Genomic DNA, 20,246 nt, shown 5'->3' on the forward strand with positions numbered 1-20,246 from the left:
AAATGTTACGATATCGATAGTTTTTCAGCTCTAGTACAAAGGCCGGATTTGGTTTTTTGCATATTTCTTATCCTAACGATAAACCTTAACCGGCAGATGAGTGCCAGTTAGAGACTTATCGTCCCGATAAATACAGCTGTGTTTTGTTTACCGATTGCTTCATAATACAACTTTATTTTTTTTACGAAAAACTCGCCCTAATTTCTTCACTGAGTGGAAGTTTAACATTCACTAACATCGTGGACGAAACGTTTTTCAAATTGCGCCAACATGATAAAGAAAGGAATTTTCGTTGCATTTTGGTTCATTGTCTTTAAAATAAACAACAATTGTTAACAAATATGTCTTTTAGTTTTATTTTTTATGATAATTCGCAAACAACACAAATTACCATTATAATAGGTCTGTTCGCGAACTTTTCCAGTAAAAATTTGCAGGAGAGTAAGAACAACCTTTAATCTTTTTTGATTTTTATTTGAATTAAACAGCTCAATTTCGGGGGGTTTTGGACATCTAGAGGGCCCAGGTGCCTTTGCCCCAAAAACGGACTTCAGATTCGTGTTCCTGGGGTCAAAATAAAGGGGACTCATAAAATTTAAAAAATTGGTCGTGTTCCCTGTAGAGTGCATTTTTCCCACAAGACATTACGATCAAGCAAAACGGAAACCATAATCTCGTGTCCGCCAACTCAATTGGAGTGTTACCCCAGCCAGAGGGCTACGCTGCGAAAGGGAACTGGAAACTTTCGGCTCAAAAGGAAGGATGGACTTGAGCTTGACATATCAAGTGAAGGGCTCAACTCAAGTAAGAGTAGTTTGAAGGACAAGAAACCGAATGAATGTTTGTTGTAAGAATGAGAATGACCTCATTCTGAGGGAAAAGGGGCTTATTAAGCTCAGGGTATACACGAATGTAGTCTTTAACGCAGATACCTGCCATAACGGCAAAACCTGCGAGGCTCAAGATACAAGAATGAAAACAATGCGTCTACCAATGGCCTCATATGCAATAACCATATGAGTGCCAATTTGGTGCCACGAATTTGGACGTGTTCCTCTATTTGATTGGAAGCGAAGCATTACCCAAAGCTCCCTCTGATTTATGGGGCGCGGAACTGTGGTTTAAGCCACAGCCAACCCATGGGACTCGAAGGGGCCTCACCATTGTCAGGCTGGAACCCAGGTTCCAGTGGCTCCTGACACCCGTAGTACCAGATTAAAGTATCTGGCTAGACTAGGCAAAAGGCTACGAAGTCTAGTCTGCTATCAGTTGAACTCCAAATTGTTCCGGACTCGCCGCCTACGAATGAATGGAAATCGCATAAGCCGATCTACGGCCAGCATACAGAGTATGCATAAAATAACGTGCAAAACATGAAAAGGATACGGTTGCCCTCAAGGGCTAAGCAACACAGATCAGCCCCAAAAGGTTGGAAGCGAAGCATTATGTAAAACTCCCTCCGTTCTATGGGGCACGGAACTCCATAGACCTACACGCGATTTGGGTTTAAGCCACAACTAACTCGTGGCACTAGAAGGGACCTCACCATTGTCAGGCTGTAACCCAGGTCCCTGTGGCTCCTGACACCCGTGGTACCATATTAAGTCTGTGGTTATACTGCGAAGCCAAATGTCTACTATCAATTGGACTCCAAATGGTTCTAGACTCGTCGTCTACGAATGAATGGCAATCGCCTAAGCCGTCCTACCACCAACATACAGAGTATACACAAAATAACCTACAAAACACGAACAGAATACGGTTGCCCTTTCGTTCTAAGCAACAAAGATCAGCCCCAAAAGGGAATCAACAGATAACGCGGCCATCCTCACGGATGACTACACAACCACAAGGCAATAGAAAACAGCGAAGGACAAAATGTTGCAGCAACAACATGCACAAGCCAGAAGCCAGGCCTTTTCCTCCACTGTTCGAAATTACTCGGTTGGTAGCTCATAGCAGATACATCGGCGTTGCCATATTGACATTGTTTGGTTGAAACTTCCCCATTTAGTTCTTATGTGATATTTTTGTGTTGTTTTTTTTCGAAATCATTTTTTTTTTTTTGACAAAATGCTTGTATTTAAGACAAAAATTCCCCCCTTTTACAGAACCATTGCCAAAAAGGAACCCCTAAGCAAGGAAGACTTGGATATAAAATTATCGCTGAAAAAGAAGATATGGACTGGTATACAACCCGAAGATGGACTGCCCCATAACGGTGTCGATCGAAATAAACCTCTCTCATGGGTACCGCCACCACCACTTAAAACGCCCACCAAGAAAAATGAGGGGCCATCGTGTTCACACAACAATACCAAAAGATTGGAGAATGAGGCATTTTTGACGTAAGTAAAAACCAACAAGAGTCTTAAAAGTCAATGATAACTTTAAATCTTTTCCATATCTCCAGAGCTTGCAGCCAAAAACTATTGGAATGGCAAATGATCAACTCCAATGAGGGCGACGAAGAGACTACAGGTTTAGATAAACCCACCAAACTGCCCTTGGCCTTAATGATGCCAGAACTGAATGAAGATCATACCATGAGAATATTCAAACATTTGGCCCAAATCAAAAAGCCACCAAAACCCAAGCTTGAAACTGAAACGAAAATCAAACAAAAAAGGTTAGTTGGACTACTTTTGCCTTACCTTACCTTTTTTCACAATTTTTCCATAATTTTATAGAAATGTCATCACCAAGGTCAGCGAAACCACAAATTTTATAGCAAAACTTAGCAAAACTAAAACACGCACCAATTTGGCCACATCCCATCGTGGAACGTTAGCGAAACAAACTGTGCCTGGCCTCAGTGGCATTAGCCAACACAAGAGCCAGACACGCAATCCCAATAAATTCAAGACAGGTGGCATTGTGGCCACAGCCGTCCAACCGACCAATACCAAAAATAAGACTAAGAAGCTGAAATCTTCGCATAAATTAAGTTCAGGACTGCAAGATGCTGCCATGCCCCCCTTGAAAATAAATGGCAATAATACCTCCAGTAGTGGTGGCGGCATTGTTATAGCCTCGACTGCCACCACAATTGTGCGTAAAGTTAAGACAAAATTGAAAAAGAAGAAATCATCACCGTCCCCGTCCACAATAGTCGCTGCCAATACTGCCTCCCTCAAAGAAAATAACAGCACACTGACCACAGGCTATGGTAACACAACGAAAAGCCTATTAGGTGGCAGTTGTTCATCGTAGGGGATGGATGATGACACAGATAACGGTGAATAAGCAAATGGTGGATAAGATTTATGAAATTGTTTAGCTAAAAATAATAATAAAATTTTTGTATTAATAATTTTGGAAAAAACTAAGAAGGAGAGGAAAATGTTACTTGGAAAGGCCAACTAATGAACCATGCCATGTAGAGGTTCAAGCAGTGTAATCTTAGAAAAGTCTCAAACGGGAGAGGAAATCGGGACCTATGCGGGCCATCGTACAATGGCGATGGAAACAGTGCTCGGGCTCAGGTGGTCGTAGCATGAGATTGAATTTCTTGAAGTCAATAGCATATTGACAACCGCAAGAGTAATCCTCAGGACGGTAGCTGACTTGTTGTGACCTTGAATTACCATTGCAGAAGATGTGGATACGGAATGGAGGTGGGCGTCTTTGGCCTTTCACTGTTGTGGTACTACTATGGGGTAAAATTTTGCTTAGTGAATCTATAGCGAACTGCCACTGCTATCTAGCCGAACCAAGGCAAACTATACTTCTATGAAAAAAGTAATTCAAATAATCCTATAACACCGCTGGTAAGGTTAGGTAGGTTAGTTAGGGATAGCTGTGACCACCCCACGGGCTGGAACATTGAGCTGCAAATTGTGTGGTGTCCGTTGCTTAGCTGCGAACTACAGGGCGTCTACAGGTTCCGGATAGATAGAATGCGGAATAGCTGCAACGGCAGTCGCGGACAATCAGCGGTATCGAACGGAAAGTCTCCGTGAGAGGACGGGCGTCACCGGCTCTTGCACAAATACTGAGTGCGTATGATGTTAGATGTGACAAGGCGAGTTATCGGCGCCTTTAAATAACCAATGGACACACTGTTCCCGCGGCGATCGATTCATTGCATTGAACCAGAACGAGCTTGCCCACCTACAGGAGCTTCATGAGGATCACTACCTCCACATGAAAATGTGGTTATAACAACAACAACCCATGGTCCATCGAAAGGAAGTTCTGAGGTGACTCGTTTGTCGCCAATCTTGGTGGCCGGGACCCGAGAAAGGCGGGACACCTCAAGCTTAAAGCGCCCTGTTCGGTAGGACAACCTCCGGATCACCATCGAAAACAAAATCCAACCAGCACATTGTCCGTCCTATGACATGTAGTTGTAGACGAAAGCCTGAAGAACAGACAAAAGCCCAAAATCCGGTGGGCGCTATGTTCCTGACTCCCTTGGTCCAAGGGCAGACCTCATTGACCCGCATTCCATGTACAAGTGCTTAGGTCTGAGATCTAGTATCGCATTCAAGTCCTGCCTCGGAGCACTTCTCCTGGCCCCCGATATTAGCACCGCAGCGATACCCTGTACTTACTCCAGCAAACCGCGAAGAATCATGCTCTCCAGGGCCTGATGACACACCAGGCACCAATAGATGAGAATCAGTTCAACCACAGTACACACATCCTGGTCCCCAACTCATGGCTATGGAGTTGCGACACGTTCCTTATCCAGTTCAAGTTTCCTGTAATATCCTTCTTCCAAATCGAGCCCTCAACTAGTGCAGCATTGATTATTTTGCTCAGTTTTACCGCCTTGGGAATCCAAACCACTCTATCCTCCCGCCACACAGTCGGCACATATCCAAGCAAAACATTGGCCTTAAAAATTCCTTCCTTCTGCGGCAGAGCAGACGATATGCCACCCGTTCCGGTTGATTTGTAAGACTCAAACAATTAAAACTCCCGGACTATTAAAACTCTCGGACCATACTGGTTACCTTAATAGCCAACTTAATGTCCGTAAAGATGTGCACACTCAACGTCCTTGTGATCGCCCGGATTTCCGCCTGCTACGTGTTATGGTCAGGCAGCCGGTAACAGATCTCATTCTCTATGTTCCTAATAAAGACAGCCAGATCTTTTATGTCCTCTGCTATTGGTTCATCCATGTAGCATGAATTTCCAGATGACAATACCAGAGTTAAGTTAATCCAAGACTGCAAAGACAGCTGGTCTCCCACTCCACCTTAAATGTCAACTCAGATATCCATATACGTAGTTACAATATATCTTAATAGGGGCTGGTATCATTCATATTTTATTCAGGTGCCGAGAGCTCATATACAAGTAACATTTTCAGACAATAAATCTGCTTTCTATGGGATTAAGACACTAAATTGGAAGATCGGTCTATATGACAGCTATATCTATATAATCTGATCTGACCCATATTTTGGGGCGTATATCGGAAGGCTTAAAACAACTCACTATTTAAAATTTCAGCGAAATCGATTAATAGATAAATTTTTTATGGGCTTCAGACCCCTTATCGGCATATCGGTCTATATGGCAGATATATCTAAACATAGTCCGACGAAATCGTTTAAAAAATAAAGCTTTTCAGATCCTTTATCGGGAGATCGGTATGTATGACAGCTATATCTAAATATAGTCAGATCTGAACCATATTTGGGTTCATTGTTAAAAGGCCTAAAACTATTCGCTGTTTCAAATTTCAGCGAAATTGGATAAAACATAATGCTTTTATGGGCTTCAGACCCTTTATCTGGAGATCGGTCTATATGGCAGCTATATCCAAATGTAGTCCGATCTAAACCATTTCTAGGTCAGGTGTCGGGATAACTCACTGTTTCAAATTTCAGCGAAATCGGATAAAATTTAAAGCATTTATGGGCATTGCACACTTTATCGCGAGATCGGTCTATATAGCAGCTATATCCAAATATGGTCCGATTTGGCCCGTTCAACGACGTAACCAGCAGGCATCAAAAAGTCGTATCTGAGCCTAATTTCAGCTCAATCTCTCAATTTTTAAAGGCTGTGGAGTGATTACAAAAGACGGACAGACACATGGACATCGTTAAATCGTCTTAGAATTTTATGACGATCCGAAATATATATACTTTGTAGGGTCGAAAATTGGTATTTCGATATGTTGCAAATGGAATGACTACCCTACGGTGGTGGGTATAAAAAGTTGTAAGTATATTTTTAGTTGATACAGGTTATTGGCCGATGAGAACGATACTTGAAATATGCAACAAGAAGTATGATTGAGAAATGAATGATTGCTTTAATATCGATCGTGCCATCAATATTTTTGCCAATTGCAGTCGCGGACAATCAACGCCTTTAAATAATCGATGACCATAACGTTCCGTCGGCTGTCGATTCTATGGACCGGAACGAGATTGCTCACGTATGGAGCACAAAATTATGGCTATAACATCAACAACATTCCTTTTATTAGAGTGTCATATCGCATAGTTTGGTGTGCTACTGAATGGTGTATCTTGGATCAATTGTAGGGGATTAAAAACGTTACATCGATGTACATTCATATAATATTTGCTACTCAAACATAAAACTACAAAAAAGTAATTCTATATGTGTGTCTGGAACCAATTTAAGAGGGAATCTTAAAAAAATGCCAATGACATTTAAGACCATTACTGATTAACAAAACAAAACGAGCGGCAACTCTGTCATTGAGCAAAGCTAGACTTCGTTTTTGAACTTGTTTTGCCCTCGTGACCTGCGATTTAAGCGAAAGTGGTAAGCAAAGGAAAACAAAACTTAAGCCGGTAAACAATTAAAAGTAAATTTAACAAAAAAAAACACATGCAGCAATTATAAGCCCTCGAATCCATGGCAAAGAGTAAAGCTTTCATTATAACGTTAGAACGACAATATATTGTCTTATCTCCAACGTAATCATTTGTTTAATTTATTACTTTTAATCTGTAAACCTTATTTAACCACACTATCAGATGATTAAATGTTTCTCTACCCACTTTCTTTCCACTTTGCAGAAGAGAGATTGTGCTGCATCACATCCCCTTTGAATATAAAACCCCAATAAGGCGAAAGTATTTTTGTAAATATTTGTCATCCCTCCCCATAAGCAAGCACCAAGGGAGGTCGTTATCGTTCTCTATAAATAATTAACACGTTTCATGTTTTAGGTCAAAAATAAAATCAATTAAAATGCGCCTTTTTCACCTGTTTCACTATAGGTATTTTCTTTATTTTTTACATTGCTTTTAATGCCATCTACCAATTACCTACCTTATTCTTCATTCATACGCCGCAGTTTATCATAATGTACGTGTGTTTACTTTTTGTTTTGCTTTTATGAGGCTTTTTTAGCTTTGCACTTTTCTCTCACATTTGTTTGGTTGGTTGTTGTAACATTGAACTCACCTACTGTGTGTATTTTCGCTTTCGTTTGAAACGCCAATTTTTTCTTTCTTTTTTATATATTTTTTTTTAATTAAAAAAACACTTTGCACTCACTCTGTTGTCGTTTAAGCACCACACAAAGTTAATTGACTTGGTTGTCCACTGACTGATTTAATTACTAAACACAAATATATACTTTATTTCACAATAAAAAGGTATTTATTTTTTAAAGTTCAAAGCTGAAATTTCTTATTGCAATCATTCAGTATCATATCACCCAAAACACACACATTCAGTTGCACGCACTCGAAGTGTCAAAAGTTTTCTGACATTCCATTGCACACTTGCTTTTACACTGGTCAAACAGTGGGGGACTACAGGCACTGTGGTAGTGTTGTATTTCATGGGGTGTGTTAGCATTTAAATTGGATTCCGTTATGCTTGTGGTGAGTTTTGTTGTGGTAGCATTTGTATGGTGGGGCGATTGAGATATATTGAGACTGTTTTATTTCTGCACAAAACGCCTTTGCTATATATGGATTTATTTTGATGAGAAGATATAATTGTTAAGGATGAGCTAATCAGTATCCACAATATTCATTCAAACATTTTTTAGTAAGGAATGTTTTACATGGTATCTGAAGCAAAGTGTTACCAGTTCAAAAGAGGACATTTTCCTTGTGTGAAAATATTTTTTAATGATTCAAATGACAAAAATGTTTTGAAGTAATGCAAATTACAGAATCCATTCACTTTAGAACCTCTTTTTGCCTTGACTATTGCTCTGAGTCGGCCACGATGTGCAAACTGCACGAATGTAATCTGCCGGTTCTTTTTGGACCTAACCTCGTTCTCCAAATTGACCGAACAAAATTCAACCAGAATGAGATCTAGCGAATTGCAAAGGTGGTACGTCCATGGTCTATGACTAAAATATTTTTATGCCCACCAGGGCTCCCAGTCGGAACGATTATACGTTATTTTGACGATTTTTTGTCGACATTTTTGCACTTTAATGCTTGACAATTTTCGATTTGAATTCCTTTATAAGTTGACAATTTTTTTGGGATTTATTTATACTGAAGTTGGCCTCAAATTAGAGAAAAAGAGTTCAGAATTATAGTGTATGGCTGACTTTGTACGACAAATCCGCATTATTGTCCTATTTTAATGTAAAGGGCAAATGTTGATGTTGATAAGGGTTGGTACTCTATTCGGCTTTTCACACAACTGTGAAACTCCAATTAATAAAACCTATAAGCAAAAACATGTGAAATTAATAACTGCATTTTTTGAGGTAATGGGTTTAAATGAGCACTTAAATACAATATATCTTAGTCTAATATGAATTTATGATTGATTTCATTTAACTATGTTTAAAAAAATTATGATATTTCGTTAAAGTTTTTCACAACAATTCCAAAAGCTGAACAGAAAACCCTGTTTAACGCGTTTTTCATTTATGTTTCTTTCCATCATTAAAATTGAGTTAGTATAAAATTGAGAAATGTCAAATGAAACACAGAAAAAGCTTGACATCGGCCCAAGGTGGATTTTACAAGGTGGTCTCACTCGAACAGCTGTTAACAGCCTGCCAGGTTTGACGGTATTAAGATGTCAGATTTTTGTTTGTATTCTCTTTGTTGTCATCTTCTTTCTCGCATATTCTCTGCGCATGTACGCACACACGCTTACAAGTTTCTTCGTGTGTGTTGGGCAAACCGTCGATCAGCTTGATGACAAAATGGCGGATTGCACCATATGATTTGTGGTTGTTGTACAAATAAGAGCACCTTTAATTGTTTCCCCATAACATCGGCCCAGGGGTCACTAATAGAAGGTCGCTGGCGAAAACATGAAGTAGATAAGCCCCATAAACATTATTAAGGATGTCAAATCTGACGATTGAAAATGTCATCAAATAGGAGACGACGTAAACAAAGAATAAATGTAAAAAGAGAGCAAGTTGACATCCTCAACGCCAAGTACTGCCCAAAATTAAATGTCGGCTGATCGCTTGGCTTAACCATATTCAGTGTGGTTACAACTATATCGGATGGAAATGCACCCACAACATGCACCTGTTACAGCTCACTGACCAATCCCATGACTGCCGGTTGTACGTACGTGCCGCTGTGAATAACGTGCCGACTTTTGGCATATTATTCACGACATGGATATCAAAAGTCGAGCACGGTTTTGACTATTTCAAAATTTTGCTAGAGCTGCGTATCGTCCCTTATATCTTGTTTACACTTGGAGTAAATCTAGGTTTGAGATCAAGGCGGATTTGAAAATGTGGTCTCGAACAGCTGTTAACAGCCGGCTTGGTTTGACCGTATTTATATGTCAGATTTTTGTTTGTATTCTATTTGTTATTATCTTCTTTCTCGCATATTCGTTCATGCAAGCACACGTATATACACACGCACACAAATTTGTTTGAGTGTGTTGGTTAAACGACGATCAGCTTGATGGCAAAATGGCGGATTGCACCATATGATTTGTGGTTGTTGTACAAATGAGAACACCATTAATTGTTTCGCCATGGTTTGAGATGGGTTCTCGGAAATCTTGTGTTTTTTTTTTCTGTGTGAGCAAATCTACCACAATATATACGCTAAACTCAATAAAAATGCTGATGACAATAAAAACACTGTCAAAAACATATCACTCGAATCGAAGTGTAAACAATTTTTGGAGATTATCTCAAATCAAGTGAATTTTGGCTCTAGTGTAAACGATTTTTGAACAAAACATTAGGAAACTAAAAAAGCTAAAAAATTTTTGCATTGCCATGTGGCAACACCATGTCGGTTTTGTTAAATGTGTTTAGGCTAAAAATACAACTCCGCTTAGTAAGTCAACCGAAAATAGAAATTAAAGAGGAAAACAAAAAATACGGCGAAATGATACTTATGAATGATATGGTGATGGCGGCGGTAAAAACGAAACCGGCAATTAGGGTTGCCTGGAAAAATAACAAGAACATCAAAATAGTGGCAATGTGATTTTAATGATTAAATTGAAGTAAATAAGCGAAATTCATGAAAATGAAAAAGAAATGTGTCTAGTTGATGCGATAATCCGTTATTACTGTTTTCAAGAAGTAGTTATTTTAAATGATTATATTTGCAATCAAGGTCTTTGTTGACTTGGCATCCCTGTCGAAGGCAAATTGTCAAATAAGTTACAGCGAATTCTTGAGCCCAATCGCCAATGCAAATTATAGTGCGTCTCCTCTGCAGTTTGCTCTAATAGACTTACATGGAATTTATTTTGATTATTAGTGGTAGATTTGTGTGTTAAAATAAAGAACGAATCGCTTTAAGAAACATTATCGTTTTGATTTAATAAATGTGTGCGTAAATGCTAAGAAAACTAATTCATAGGAGGAAGAAAAACAAGCGCCGCCGCTGCCGCAGCCTAAACGAGAGCAGCAAAGCCAAAAGCATATGAAATAATTTTCTACAAATCTCGCTCCATGACATTCACGTAATTATCCTTTGGTGCATCTGCTATTTAGGGCAACTTTAAAGCGGAAAATGATGTTTCTGAGATTCTGCTAGACATTTGGTGTTCGTTTTGTAATTCCCAACACATACGGAGGGTGTTGATTTCCCCACAAAAATAAGAGGTAGGTCGTTGCATTGGCAAGAAGAAGAAGCATCAGGTTCATTGGAGTCGCCTCAGTTCATTCGTACAGTTTAGCAGGTAATTCTGAATTGAATTTGGAGGTTATTTTCTTTAGACTGAGTTTCAATCAAGTTGGTTCTGTAATCTCTAGTGTTGTAGTTGTTGGCGATGGATTTGTTTGATAAATTAAAGACTGCTGGACCGGTGGACAAGGCGTTTAAGAAAGGTGGCGATAAAAATGTGAAGAAGCATGAATCGACGACACACAACAAGAAAAGCAGCGAATCTAAAAACAGCTCATCTTCCAATGACCTCAAGGATAAGATAAAATCTTCGCCAGAGAAGGCAAGAAACTCGCACGAAGGGGATAATCACAAAAAGAAACATACATCGCTTGATAAAAGCATGGAGAAGGAAAAAAATCATAGCTCTTCACCCAACAAAAAAGTTGAGGAGATTAGTAGCAAAAAAGGCCATAAAGATAAGGAGGCGCAAAGCCACACAGATAAGGAGGCAACGAGCCGCAAGTCCTCATTGCAAGACAATGATAAAAGCAAGTCCAGCAAACACAGCAAGGATCACAAGGAAGCCGATGTTAAACCTAAAAATAAATCAGACCACAGCAAAGATGACAGCAAAAGCAGACCTAGCATTGATAAAAATAGTCCGCAGGATTCGCCTAAAAAGAAAGTAAAACCCTTAGAAACCACCAATAAACATAATTCCATGCATAATGACAAAAATGCAGCAAAGGAGGAAGCGAGTCCCACAAAAAAGAAACCATTTGAAGAGCAAGACAAGAAGAATTTGCAATCTCGCCACAAAGATCATGAACAGAAAGTGGCCAAATTTAATGAACAACACAAAACGGATGATAAGAACCAGAAACGGCGTGAATCTCTGCCAGTTTCCTTGGTCCGACCACCCCACAAGAAAAAGGGGGACAAATCGCGTAGCTTGTCCCCCAAGAATGATACACCACCTGCCAAAGTCAAACTTTTCAAAGTTAAATTGGAGCGAAAATCTCTGGCCGAGTTCAATACAGTGGCTGTGGTTCACAATACCAGCAGCAACAGCAGTAACAGCATTAAGGAGAGGGCAAAAGTACCGAAGACTCCCACAAAGGCGCAACAGAAACAATTTGAACCAATGGGGTTAGGGCTAAACAAATCAAAAGCACAAATCAAGAAAGATCAGAAAATAAAACGTTGCGTTGTACGTATACGGCGAGATAATTTGAAAAAATTAATGCTAGAATTTAAGAAAAGCCACACGGCGGCAAAATTGCCCAAACTTGTGCTGGGCAAGAGAATGGCCCCTTCTTCATCGCCCTCTTCAGCGGTTAGAAATGATGTTGGTTCCCCTCCCGTCAAAAAAGGTAAATTGGTTGCAGCTGCCGCTTCTTCACCAAAGGCAAAGAACAGCTTTTTCATTAAACTGTCAACGCCCAAACTGGACAAATCAAAATCCGATAAAAAGGACAAAAAGTCATCTAGCTCAAAGCACAGCTCGAAAAATTTCTCTTCGTCCTCCTCCTCGTCATCATCGTCATCGTCCTCCTCTTCATCTTTATCATCCGGTATATCATCATCTGTGGCCCAGCACAATAAAATAAAAAATTCTAAATCTCTGGTTAGCACAACACCCACAAAGTTCTCCAAGAGTCAGTTGATCAGCACTTTTGGCAAGCAATGGTTTAATTCGCTTGTTCGCATTAGGAAATGCAAACATCCTATGGTGCTTACCTTTGAATCCAATGCCCGCGCCCGCCGATTACAGAACAAACAAAACAAATCGAAAAACCTTTCGGTATCTTTCCGCGATCAGGTAGAGGTATTTGGCGACACCTCAGATTCAGATGATTCATACGATGAGAATTTTTGTGCTATACCCAATGCCAATTCCTCTAGCTCATCCACACGCAACAGTCGACGTGGCAGTGGTGCAAATGGGGCAGCAGCAACATCAGCAATACCCGCCGCCCCACCTCTGGTAATGCCTGCTCGTTTGAAGAAAGTCGAAAATGGTAGGGTGGTGGATGACATTGTCCTAGACCCTGCCCTCTTTTTGGATCCGCAAAGCCTGGTTGCCAGCACACCTTATTCGCCGGGACGTAAGAAACGAGATCACAAATCATTTAGCCCTCTAAAAGACGAGGGTACCCCGAGTCCCCGCAAAGAACAACTGAAACTGGCCAACGAAAGAGTACCACCAACCGGGCTCAGGCGATTGAATATCGATGAGGAAGACGATGAAGATGATGATTGTGAATATATTGGTAAGTAGCCTGAAAACCATCACCATGCTTATAAACCAAAATCTTCCCTTTTATTGCAGTACCTATCGAACTGCCACAACGTCGTACTTCGCGTACAAATTCCACAAATACCGTTGAAGCTGGACCCAACATTATTCCTCCCACATTTGATGAATCCTACCCTGCATCCGCCATTCTCAAACAAATTGATGAGGAAATTACCATTGGCAAGGAAATCGCATCACCGGTTACTGTGTCAAGCATCAACACAGAAGACAAAAATAATGCCGATAATGACACAGAATCTCATGATAGTTTTCAATCTGCAAATTATCAGCCATCTTTTCCTGCTAACAAGCATACGAATAATATCTCGCAGGCCAAAAATATAAATGGAAATGTTGAAAAATCAATGGCGGAAAATATTTGCAGTAATGATGTCCCTATGAATTTATTCATTGAAGGTAGGGTCATTTGTAACGCCATTGTTATATTTGCAAATATTTTTGGTAACTCTTTTGTGGTTTCTCCTTTTAGACTCACAAACGAATGAGGATTGTCCGGAGAAGAACTATGTGGATAGCATAATCAATGAAACCATTGACAAACTGGGACGAGACATTGGTTCCAACGATAGCCCAGCTAGCGATGATCAGTTTGCAAAATAAGTTTTAATAAGGCTTACGTAGAATTGTTTTTGCCTCTAAAGGAAATGGTGAGTGTTTTTCTACACGTGCATCGAAAAGCATTCAAATGTGTTTTTGTGAATTAGCAAAGGTTGGCGGGCGTCCAACAAGAACTATATTTGGTCGGTAGGATAAGGTCAAATTGATTAAAGCATCCTAGAGGCTATCCTGCAAGCCCGCTCTTCGAGGTGTTGACGGATCGCGTTCTTTAACATTCAAAACTTCTTTTTGCTAGGAGGGTTTTCCGGTTGGGTGAGATCTTGATCGCTCCTCGTGTAGTCGATGTTTGCCATCTGGTGGCACACAGTGTATTTAATGCATCGTTTCAACAGGACAGTAGGCTTTTCCCCAGCGCTTCGCTCATTCCTGCGGCCCACATTAGAGGTCCGGTTGTTCATGTGGTATCCATCTGTGCTGAATCCATGTTGATAATGTTGCTGGAAGAAGTGGTGAACTTAAGTCAGGCAGGAGTGGCGTCCTAAGTGTCTGCGAACGAGGTTACGGGAGAGATCGGCCTTTAAGACTTCGCATGGTTTGCGGATTTACCCGTCATAATGCCAGCAACCTCAGCAACATCTTCGGCTTTGAATAGCAAAGCTTCTGCCTCAACTGGGAGCATCCATGCCTTCCTTTTAAAGCTTTTTCTCGTCTTGTCCCTAGTTAAACAAAATTGTCTGCAAAGTGATGACATTAAAGTCTCCCATCACTATGCGGTTTTCGCCAACACTGCAGGTGCCTGCATAGAACACTATTATGACTTGTCTGTCCCAAGTTTATCCATTTAGTTTACCCATTCTTGGCATCTGACCGATGATGAGTTTGACCGATGATGAGTTTATCTGCCCGCTGCATACATCACATAACTATGGTCCGGGGTTGTCTCGGCCGTTTTACACATCGCTTGTAAGGTGTTAAGATGGAAGGTTGGCCCCAGACACTTGGTTCCAATTCGGATGGTTTCTTACTCTACTCTCACATGCCTTTTATTTCCTTTCCTTTTTTTATCGTTTCGTCTAAATGCCATTTATGTTATTTATTTTTTGGGCAGACAGCCATTCTAGAGGGTTTGAACTGGGTTATTCTCTCAGTTACCTGACTCCAAATATATATATCAGACTCATGTTTTCAGGGTATTATAAAGAACAAAAAAATAGCTTGAATTGGATAACCAGGAGTGTTGTTTGTAAATGAACACCACTCAGATGAAGTCAAAGCATGCAGAGGAATGAGACATCAAGTTCTTTTGAGCGGTATGAATATACTCCGTTGTTTTTATGCAATTGCTTTTTTATTTTTGTATCAGAATTGCTTTTATCTATGACGTACGTGCTATCTGTCGTCGTTTGTTCAAAAGTGACCGACTTACTTCCATTTTTATACCCACCACCGTAGGATAGGGGGTATATTCATTAAGTCATTACGTTTGCAACACGTCGTATATTGATCTAGGACCCCACAAAGTATGTATATTCTTGATCGTCTCGACATCCTGAGACAATCTGGCTATGAACGTCCGTCTGTCGAAATCACGTTAGCGATCGAGCGCATAAAGTCAGCCACTTGAAATTTGCACAGATTCTTAGTATTGATGTAGTTGGGGATTGCAAATGGGCCATATCGGTTCAGATTTGGATATAGCTTCCACATAAACCGATCTTCTGATTTGACTTCTTCAGCCCCTGGATGCCGCAATTGTTGTCCGATTTGGCTGATATTGTGCACACAGTGTTCTGTTATGGCTCTCAACGACTGTGTCGCGTTCGGTCCAAATTGATGTATAACCTGATATAGCTCCCATATAAACAGATCTCCCAATGGAACTTCTTGAGCCCCTGCATTCCTCAATTTTTATCCGTTTTGGCTGAAATGTTGCAAATAGATTTCTGTTATGACCCTAAACAACTGTGCTAAGTACCATCTAAATCGGTCAAGAACATGATAAATCTCCCATATAAACCGATCTCCCGTTTTGAATTCTTGAGCCCCTAGAATCCGCCATCTTTATCCGATTTGGCCGAAATTTTGCACATATTTAGTATTCCTATACGACCATCAACAACTGTGCCTTGTATCGTCTAATTCGGTCAAGAACCTGGTAAAGCTCTCATATATATAATCCGATCTCCTGATTTGATTTCTTGAGCCACGGAAAGCCGCAATTTTTGCCCAATTTGGCTGAAATTATGCACATAGTGTTCCGATATGACTTCCACAACTTTGCCAAGTAAGGTTCAAATCGGTCTTTAACCTGATATATCTCCCATATAAACCGATCTCCCGATTTGACTTCTTAAGCCCCTGGAATCCGCAATTTTTATCCGATTTTTCTGAAACTTTGCACATAGTGCATTATGACTCTCAAAAACTGTGCCAATTATGGTCCAAATTGGTCTATAACCAGATATAGCTCCCAAAGTTTAGCAGAATCTATGGTGGTGAATTCCCAAGATTCGTCGCGCCCGAACTTAGCACGCTTTTACTTGTTTTCTTTACATAAGCCATTACAAAGCACTTAAATTGATTTCAGCTCTCATAACTTTGAAAGGCAGCTGAGTGTGTTTGTCTTCCATTCAGTTGCGCTCAATGTGAGCCATGGCAATCATTTTATGCTTATCTGCAACAACACTTATGTTTCGGTCGTTGAGAGTCGTAAGCGTCAACAACGATTCATGGTTTGAGGTGTGAGCTTGCCATTCACTGCATGTCTACCATGTCCACTTATTTTTTAGGGGGCTTGCAGCTGTTCTCTACTCCAGACCTGCCTGCGGTGCGGATCACATTGCCACTGTGACTCCAATGCAGGCCAATCTCTGGACCTTCTCGAACTCCCTCGTACGAGTTCTCTTATCCTCTTAGAGATTTTACAAACGGAATGACTAGAATAGTATACCCCTCATCCTGTGGGGTATACTATTAAGTTAAGATTTAAAACTTAATATTGAAACTATTTTTCCAATTTACTAAAAATTATTCTCTTAATTTTCAGATTTAGCTGCTATGATGAATTTCTTTAATTTGGATACACTATTCTGTTAAACTGATGTTTTTATATACAAAAAATCCTTTTGGAAGCTTATAATTTTTTGTTTTAAACAAGCAAATTTGTTTTTTACAAAACCATTCGGACATTATATCTATTTATAAGTAGTAGTATTGTATTTTACAATAATAAATTCTTTTGTTAATAAATCAAAACAGAAACTTTTAAATCTCCCCACATAATAACAATCTCACAAATCTAAACAAAATAAAAAAACACCTTGTCCCCCCTAAATGCTATTTTTTAAGATATTCATATTTTTCTAATTAAATATGATGTAATCAATGTCCTTAATGAAAGCAAATAAAAAAAACTATATTAATAATGATACTTAAAAATAATCATATATATATATATGCATATATCCTTTTAAAATGACAAAATTTATAAGTTGTAATTTTTAGTTAAGAAAAAAAACGTCCTTCTTGTGTTTATTAACTAAGGTCTTTTTAGAATGAAACTTCATATACTGGCCTTCTGAAGGGCAGTTGCGGCATAATTGCCTTTTAAACCTGGATTACCCCTACACCAAGCATTTGAAGCTTTTTCATTTTATCTCTTTCTTAAAAGAGAGATTTTTTTTTAACATGTTTAGGATTTCGTCATATGCCACAAATAACGTGTGGACCTATGTTGTCAGTTCCAGTAATTATTCTTCATTCTTATAAAGACCTTTTGTTTAGAATTTTACAAGTCCCCCACCCCCATGCCTGCACCTATTTAAATCGTTGGATATATACTGCAATTTTACCATATTTAAAATCATAAAAATGAAATTAAAATATTATCCTGTATTATTTTTCATTACAATTACATATAGTACGTATGTATAAATTATACCATAATAAAATAAAATAAAAAAAGAAATGATAAATTAGAAAAACAACAGAAAAATAAAATTATGTTAATTATAAGATCCGTAATTGTATATGTTTTATCTTTTTAAATATACTGCATATATGACATAATTTTAATAACATTTATTGTGTTTACTTAATTTTATTAGAATTTTTGGTATTGCATAAAACTTTGTCGAAGTGGTGGCATAGTTTAACAATTCTTCTTTTAGGAAGCTCTTGCCACTACAACAAAGCTTGCTTGCTGTCAAACGGTGGTCTGGCAGTAACCAATTTGCTCGCCACCGAAAGACGGGGTGTATTCATTTAGACATCTAAATATCCATTTGCGGTCCTATCTTATATATAAAAATCAATTTGTGTTTGTAGGTTTGTTTGTTTTTGTGTTCCTTATGGACTCAGAAACGGCTGAACCGATTTTCATGAAATTTTCACAGATGGCAGAGTTTAAGCCTCCGGTGAAAATATGGTACTACATTTTTTGATATCCGAAGGGGGTTGGACCCTCCCCCTTAGGCCAATTTTTAACAACGCCAGATCTCGGAGACGAGTGCACCGCATTTTGCATGCCACCTTATGGTATCGCAAAAACACAAAATAGGTATAAAATTTTGGGGTCAAATAACCTGGGGGGACGCCCCTTTCCAAAACCCACCCAAACGGACATGTTTACCGAATGGTACAATATGGCTATCAAATGAAAGGTATTCAAGAGAAGAGTACGAATTTGGTATTCAAATTTCACTCTTAATTTTCGAGGCGTCCCCCCCCCAAAAAAAAAAGCCCCATGAGGACACTTTCACTGAGTAGAGTACGAACTTGGCATTAAAATGTATCCCTAAATGTAGGAGGTCCCCCACCCCCAAAATAACCGATTTGGGCAATATGGGTATCAAATGAAAGGTATTCAAAAGTAAAATATAAATCTGACACAAAAATTTATTTTTGGCATCTGAGGGCCCTCTCCACCCCCCAAAACCCCCCAGCAGGACAAAATTTTCTAATTTGGATAATTTGAATATCCAATAAAAAGCTATGTAAAGGTAGAGGCGCCTCCCCACCCACCGGAACATATTTACCGATTGGGACAATATGGATATCAAACGAAAGATATTTATTGGGTTGTCCAAAAAGTAATTGCGGATTTTTCATATAGTCGGCGTTGACGAATTTTGTCACAGCTTGTGACTCTGTAATTGCATTCTTTCTTCTGTCAGTTATCAGCTGCTACTTTTAGCTTGCTTTAGAAAAAAAGTGTAAAAATATCGGGATAATATGTCAATTAAAAGGAAGGTTTCCAAAACTAATGTTCGAATAAGGATTCAAGTATCTGGGTCACGTCCTTCCGTTCCGCAGGACAAGTAGATCGCGACAATAAAAGACTAAAACAAATTGTTTCCTCCCAATAAATACAATGCCATACTGTCATATAGGATGACCTAGAATATATTGTACTCGAATGAAAGGACGTGTCTGAGGGCAATCCCCCCCCCTATCCTACACAAAAAAAGGAATAAAAAATAAAATATGAAGGCCGATCAGAATAGAATTGGACAGAAATAAAAGGTATTTGAGTACAATGTTTACCCTCAAATTGGAATGGACACAGGAGGAAGGACCTGTTGATCTTTAAGAATGTGGTATCCCAAATGGTCGCTTTGAAATATGATTTTGAATGTAGATAGCCAATACAAAAAAAAAAAAAAAAAATAATTCGTGTAAATCTGAACGAGACCCGTAGCCCTGAATATCTTGATAGTCACCTTCAAAATGCTTGACATTATGGAGCTCGAACAAAATCGTGATGTAGCACGATGATGATATTACTTCAGGGTATGCCTCTAAACTTATTTCAAATCGGTCATGGTTGGTGATAAAGAATAGTTTTTTTCATAGTATAAGCGAATTTTTTAGACCAAATGATTGGGGGTCGTGTAACCCCATAAACTCCCCCTGAACCAATGGCAATTGGGGCTCAAATAAAAGAAATTTGAGAGTAGAGCACGATGTTGATATTTTTTCAGGTCTGTATACCCCTTAAATTGGACATATTTCTGGATTAAGGCGAAATTATACTAAACTGGTCATTCCACATAAAATATACATATATACAGAAAAAGGCACTTTCATTCATTCAGGGAAAATTCAAAGAATGTTCAAGTGCACAACAAAAAGAGTTTGGCAATGTTGATGTGTTTGTTGTTCTTAGCATTGATGATTAGTTTCGATCGGAATAGTGGAAAGTAAGGCTTTCTTCTCTGTTACTGGGTTAAGGAGTGTAAGACGACTTATTGAACCCTGTTTCGAAACAAAAGCGTGCTCTACATCGTCCTCAATAGCCTTTGGGTACGTAGGGCACCTTGATCAATATGACAATGATGTTG

General features: G+C 39.2%; 2 protein-coding genes and 1 long non-coding RNA gene across 10 annotated transcripts in view; 2 read left to right on the top strand and 1 right to left on the bottom strand.

Annotated features, from left to right (window-relative positions):
• The window catches only part of LOC106082675 (cytosolic carboxypeptidase Nna1), a 334,059-nt gene extending 330,746 nt beyond the window's left edge, over positions 1-3,313 (top strand). For all 7 annotated transcript variants that reach the window (XM_059367893.1, XM_013245327.2, XM_013245329.2 and 4 more), the window contains 3 exons: positions 2,112-2,348; positions 2,414-2,629; positions 2,691-3,313. In XM_059367893.1, coding sequence (XP_059223876.1) covers positions 2,112-2,348; positions 2,414-2,629; positions 2,691-3,213 — 976 coding nt within the window. In that variant the 3' untranslated portion in view covers positions 3,214-3,313. The remainder of the gene's footprint in view (positions 1-2,111; positions 2,349-2,413; positions 2,630-2,690) is intronic.
• LOC131997249 (uncharacterized) overlaps positions 1-7,688 on the bottom strand; it is a 258,295-nt gene extending 250,607 nt beyond the window's left edge. Inside the window, exon 1 of the long non-coding RNA XR_009398148.1 lies at positions 7,273-7,688. This is a non-coding gene — a long non-coding RNA (uncharacterized LOC131997249). The remainder of the gene's footprint in view (positions 1-7,272) is intronic.
• Positions 7,689-10,552: 2,864 nt separating this feature from the next.
• LOC106082685 (serine-rich adhesin for platelets) lies at positions 10,553-17,906 on the top strand. 2 transcript variants are annotated; one of them, XM_013245349.2, is made up of 5 exons: positions 10,553-11,100; positions 11,155-13,300; positions 13,360-13,743; positions 13,817-13,994; positions 16,952-17,906. In XM_013245349.2, the coding sequence occupies exons 2-4, from the start codon at positions 11,191-11,193 to the stop codon at positions 13,945-13,947; spliced, it is 2,625 nt and encodes an 874-aa protein (XP_013100803.2). In that variant the 5' UTR covers positions 10,553-11,100; positions 11,155-11,190; the 3' UTR covers positions 13,948-13,994; positions 16,952-17,906. The 2 variants fall into 2 exon arrangements, with proteins under 2 accessions (XP_013100803.2, XP_013100802.2); XM_013245348.2 differs by having other exon boundaries at positions 11,174-13,300.
• Positions 17,907-20,246: the final 2,340 nt, after the last annotated feature.

The sequence above is a fragment of the Stomoxys calcitrans genome, chromosome 4 (assembly GCF_963082655.1).
Source record: "Stomoxys calcitrans chromosome 4, idStoCalc2.1, whole genome shotgun sequence".
Lineage (NCBI taxonomy): Eukaryota > Metazoa > Arthropoda > Insecta > Diptera > Muscidae > Stomoxys > Stomoxys calcitrans.

Excerpts from the sequence above, each read along its gene's own strand:
- LOC106082685 (XM_013245349.2), top strand. The coding sequence starts at position 11,191 with ATGGATTTGTTTGATAAATTAAAGACTGCTGGACCGGTGGACAAGGCG. Across the intron at positions 13,301-13,359 it reads TGATGATTGTGAATATATTG|TACCTATCGAACTGCCACAA; the intron begins GTAAGTAGCCTG and ends CTTTTATTGCAG. Across the intron at positions 13,744-13,816 it reads TATGAATTTATTCATTGAAG|ACTCACAAACGAATGAGGAT; the intron begins GTAGGGTCATTT and ends TTCTCCTTTTAG.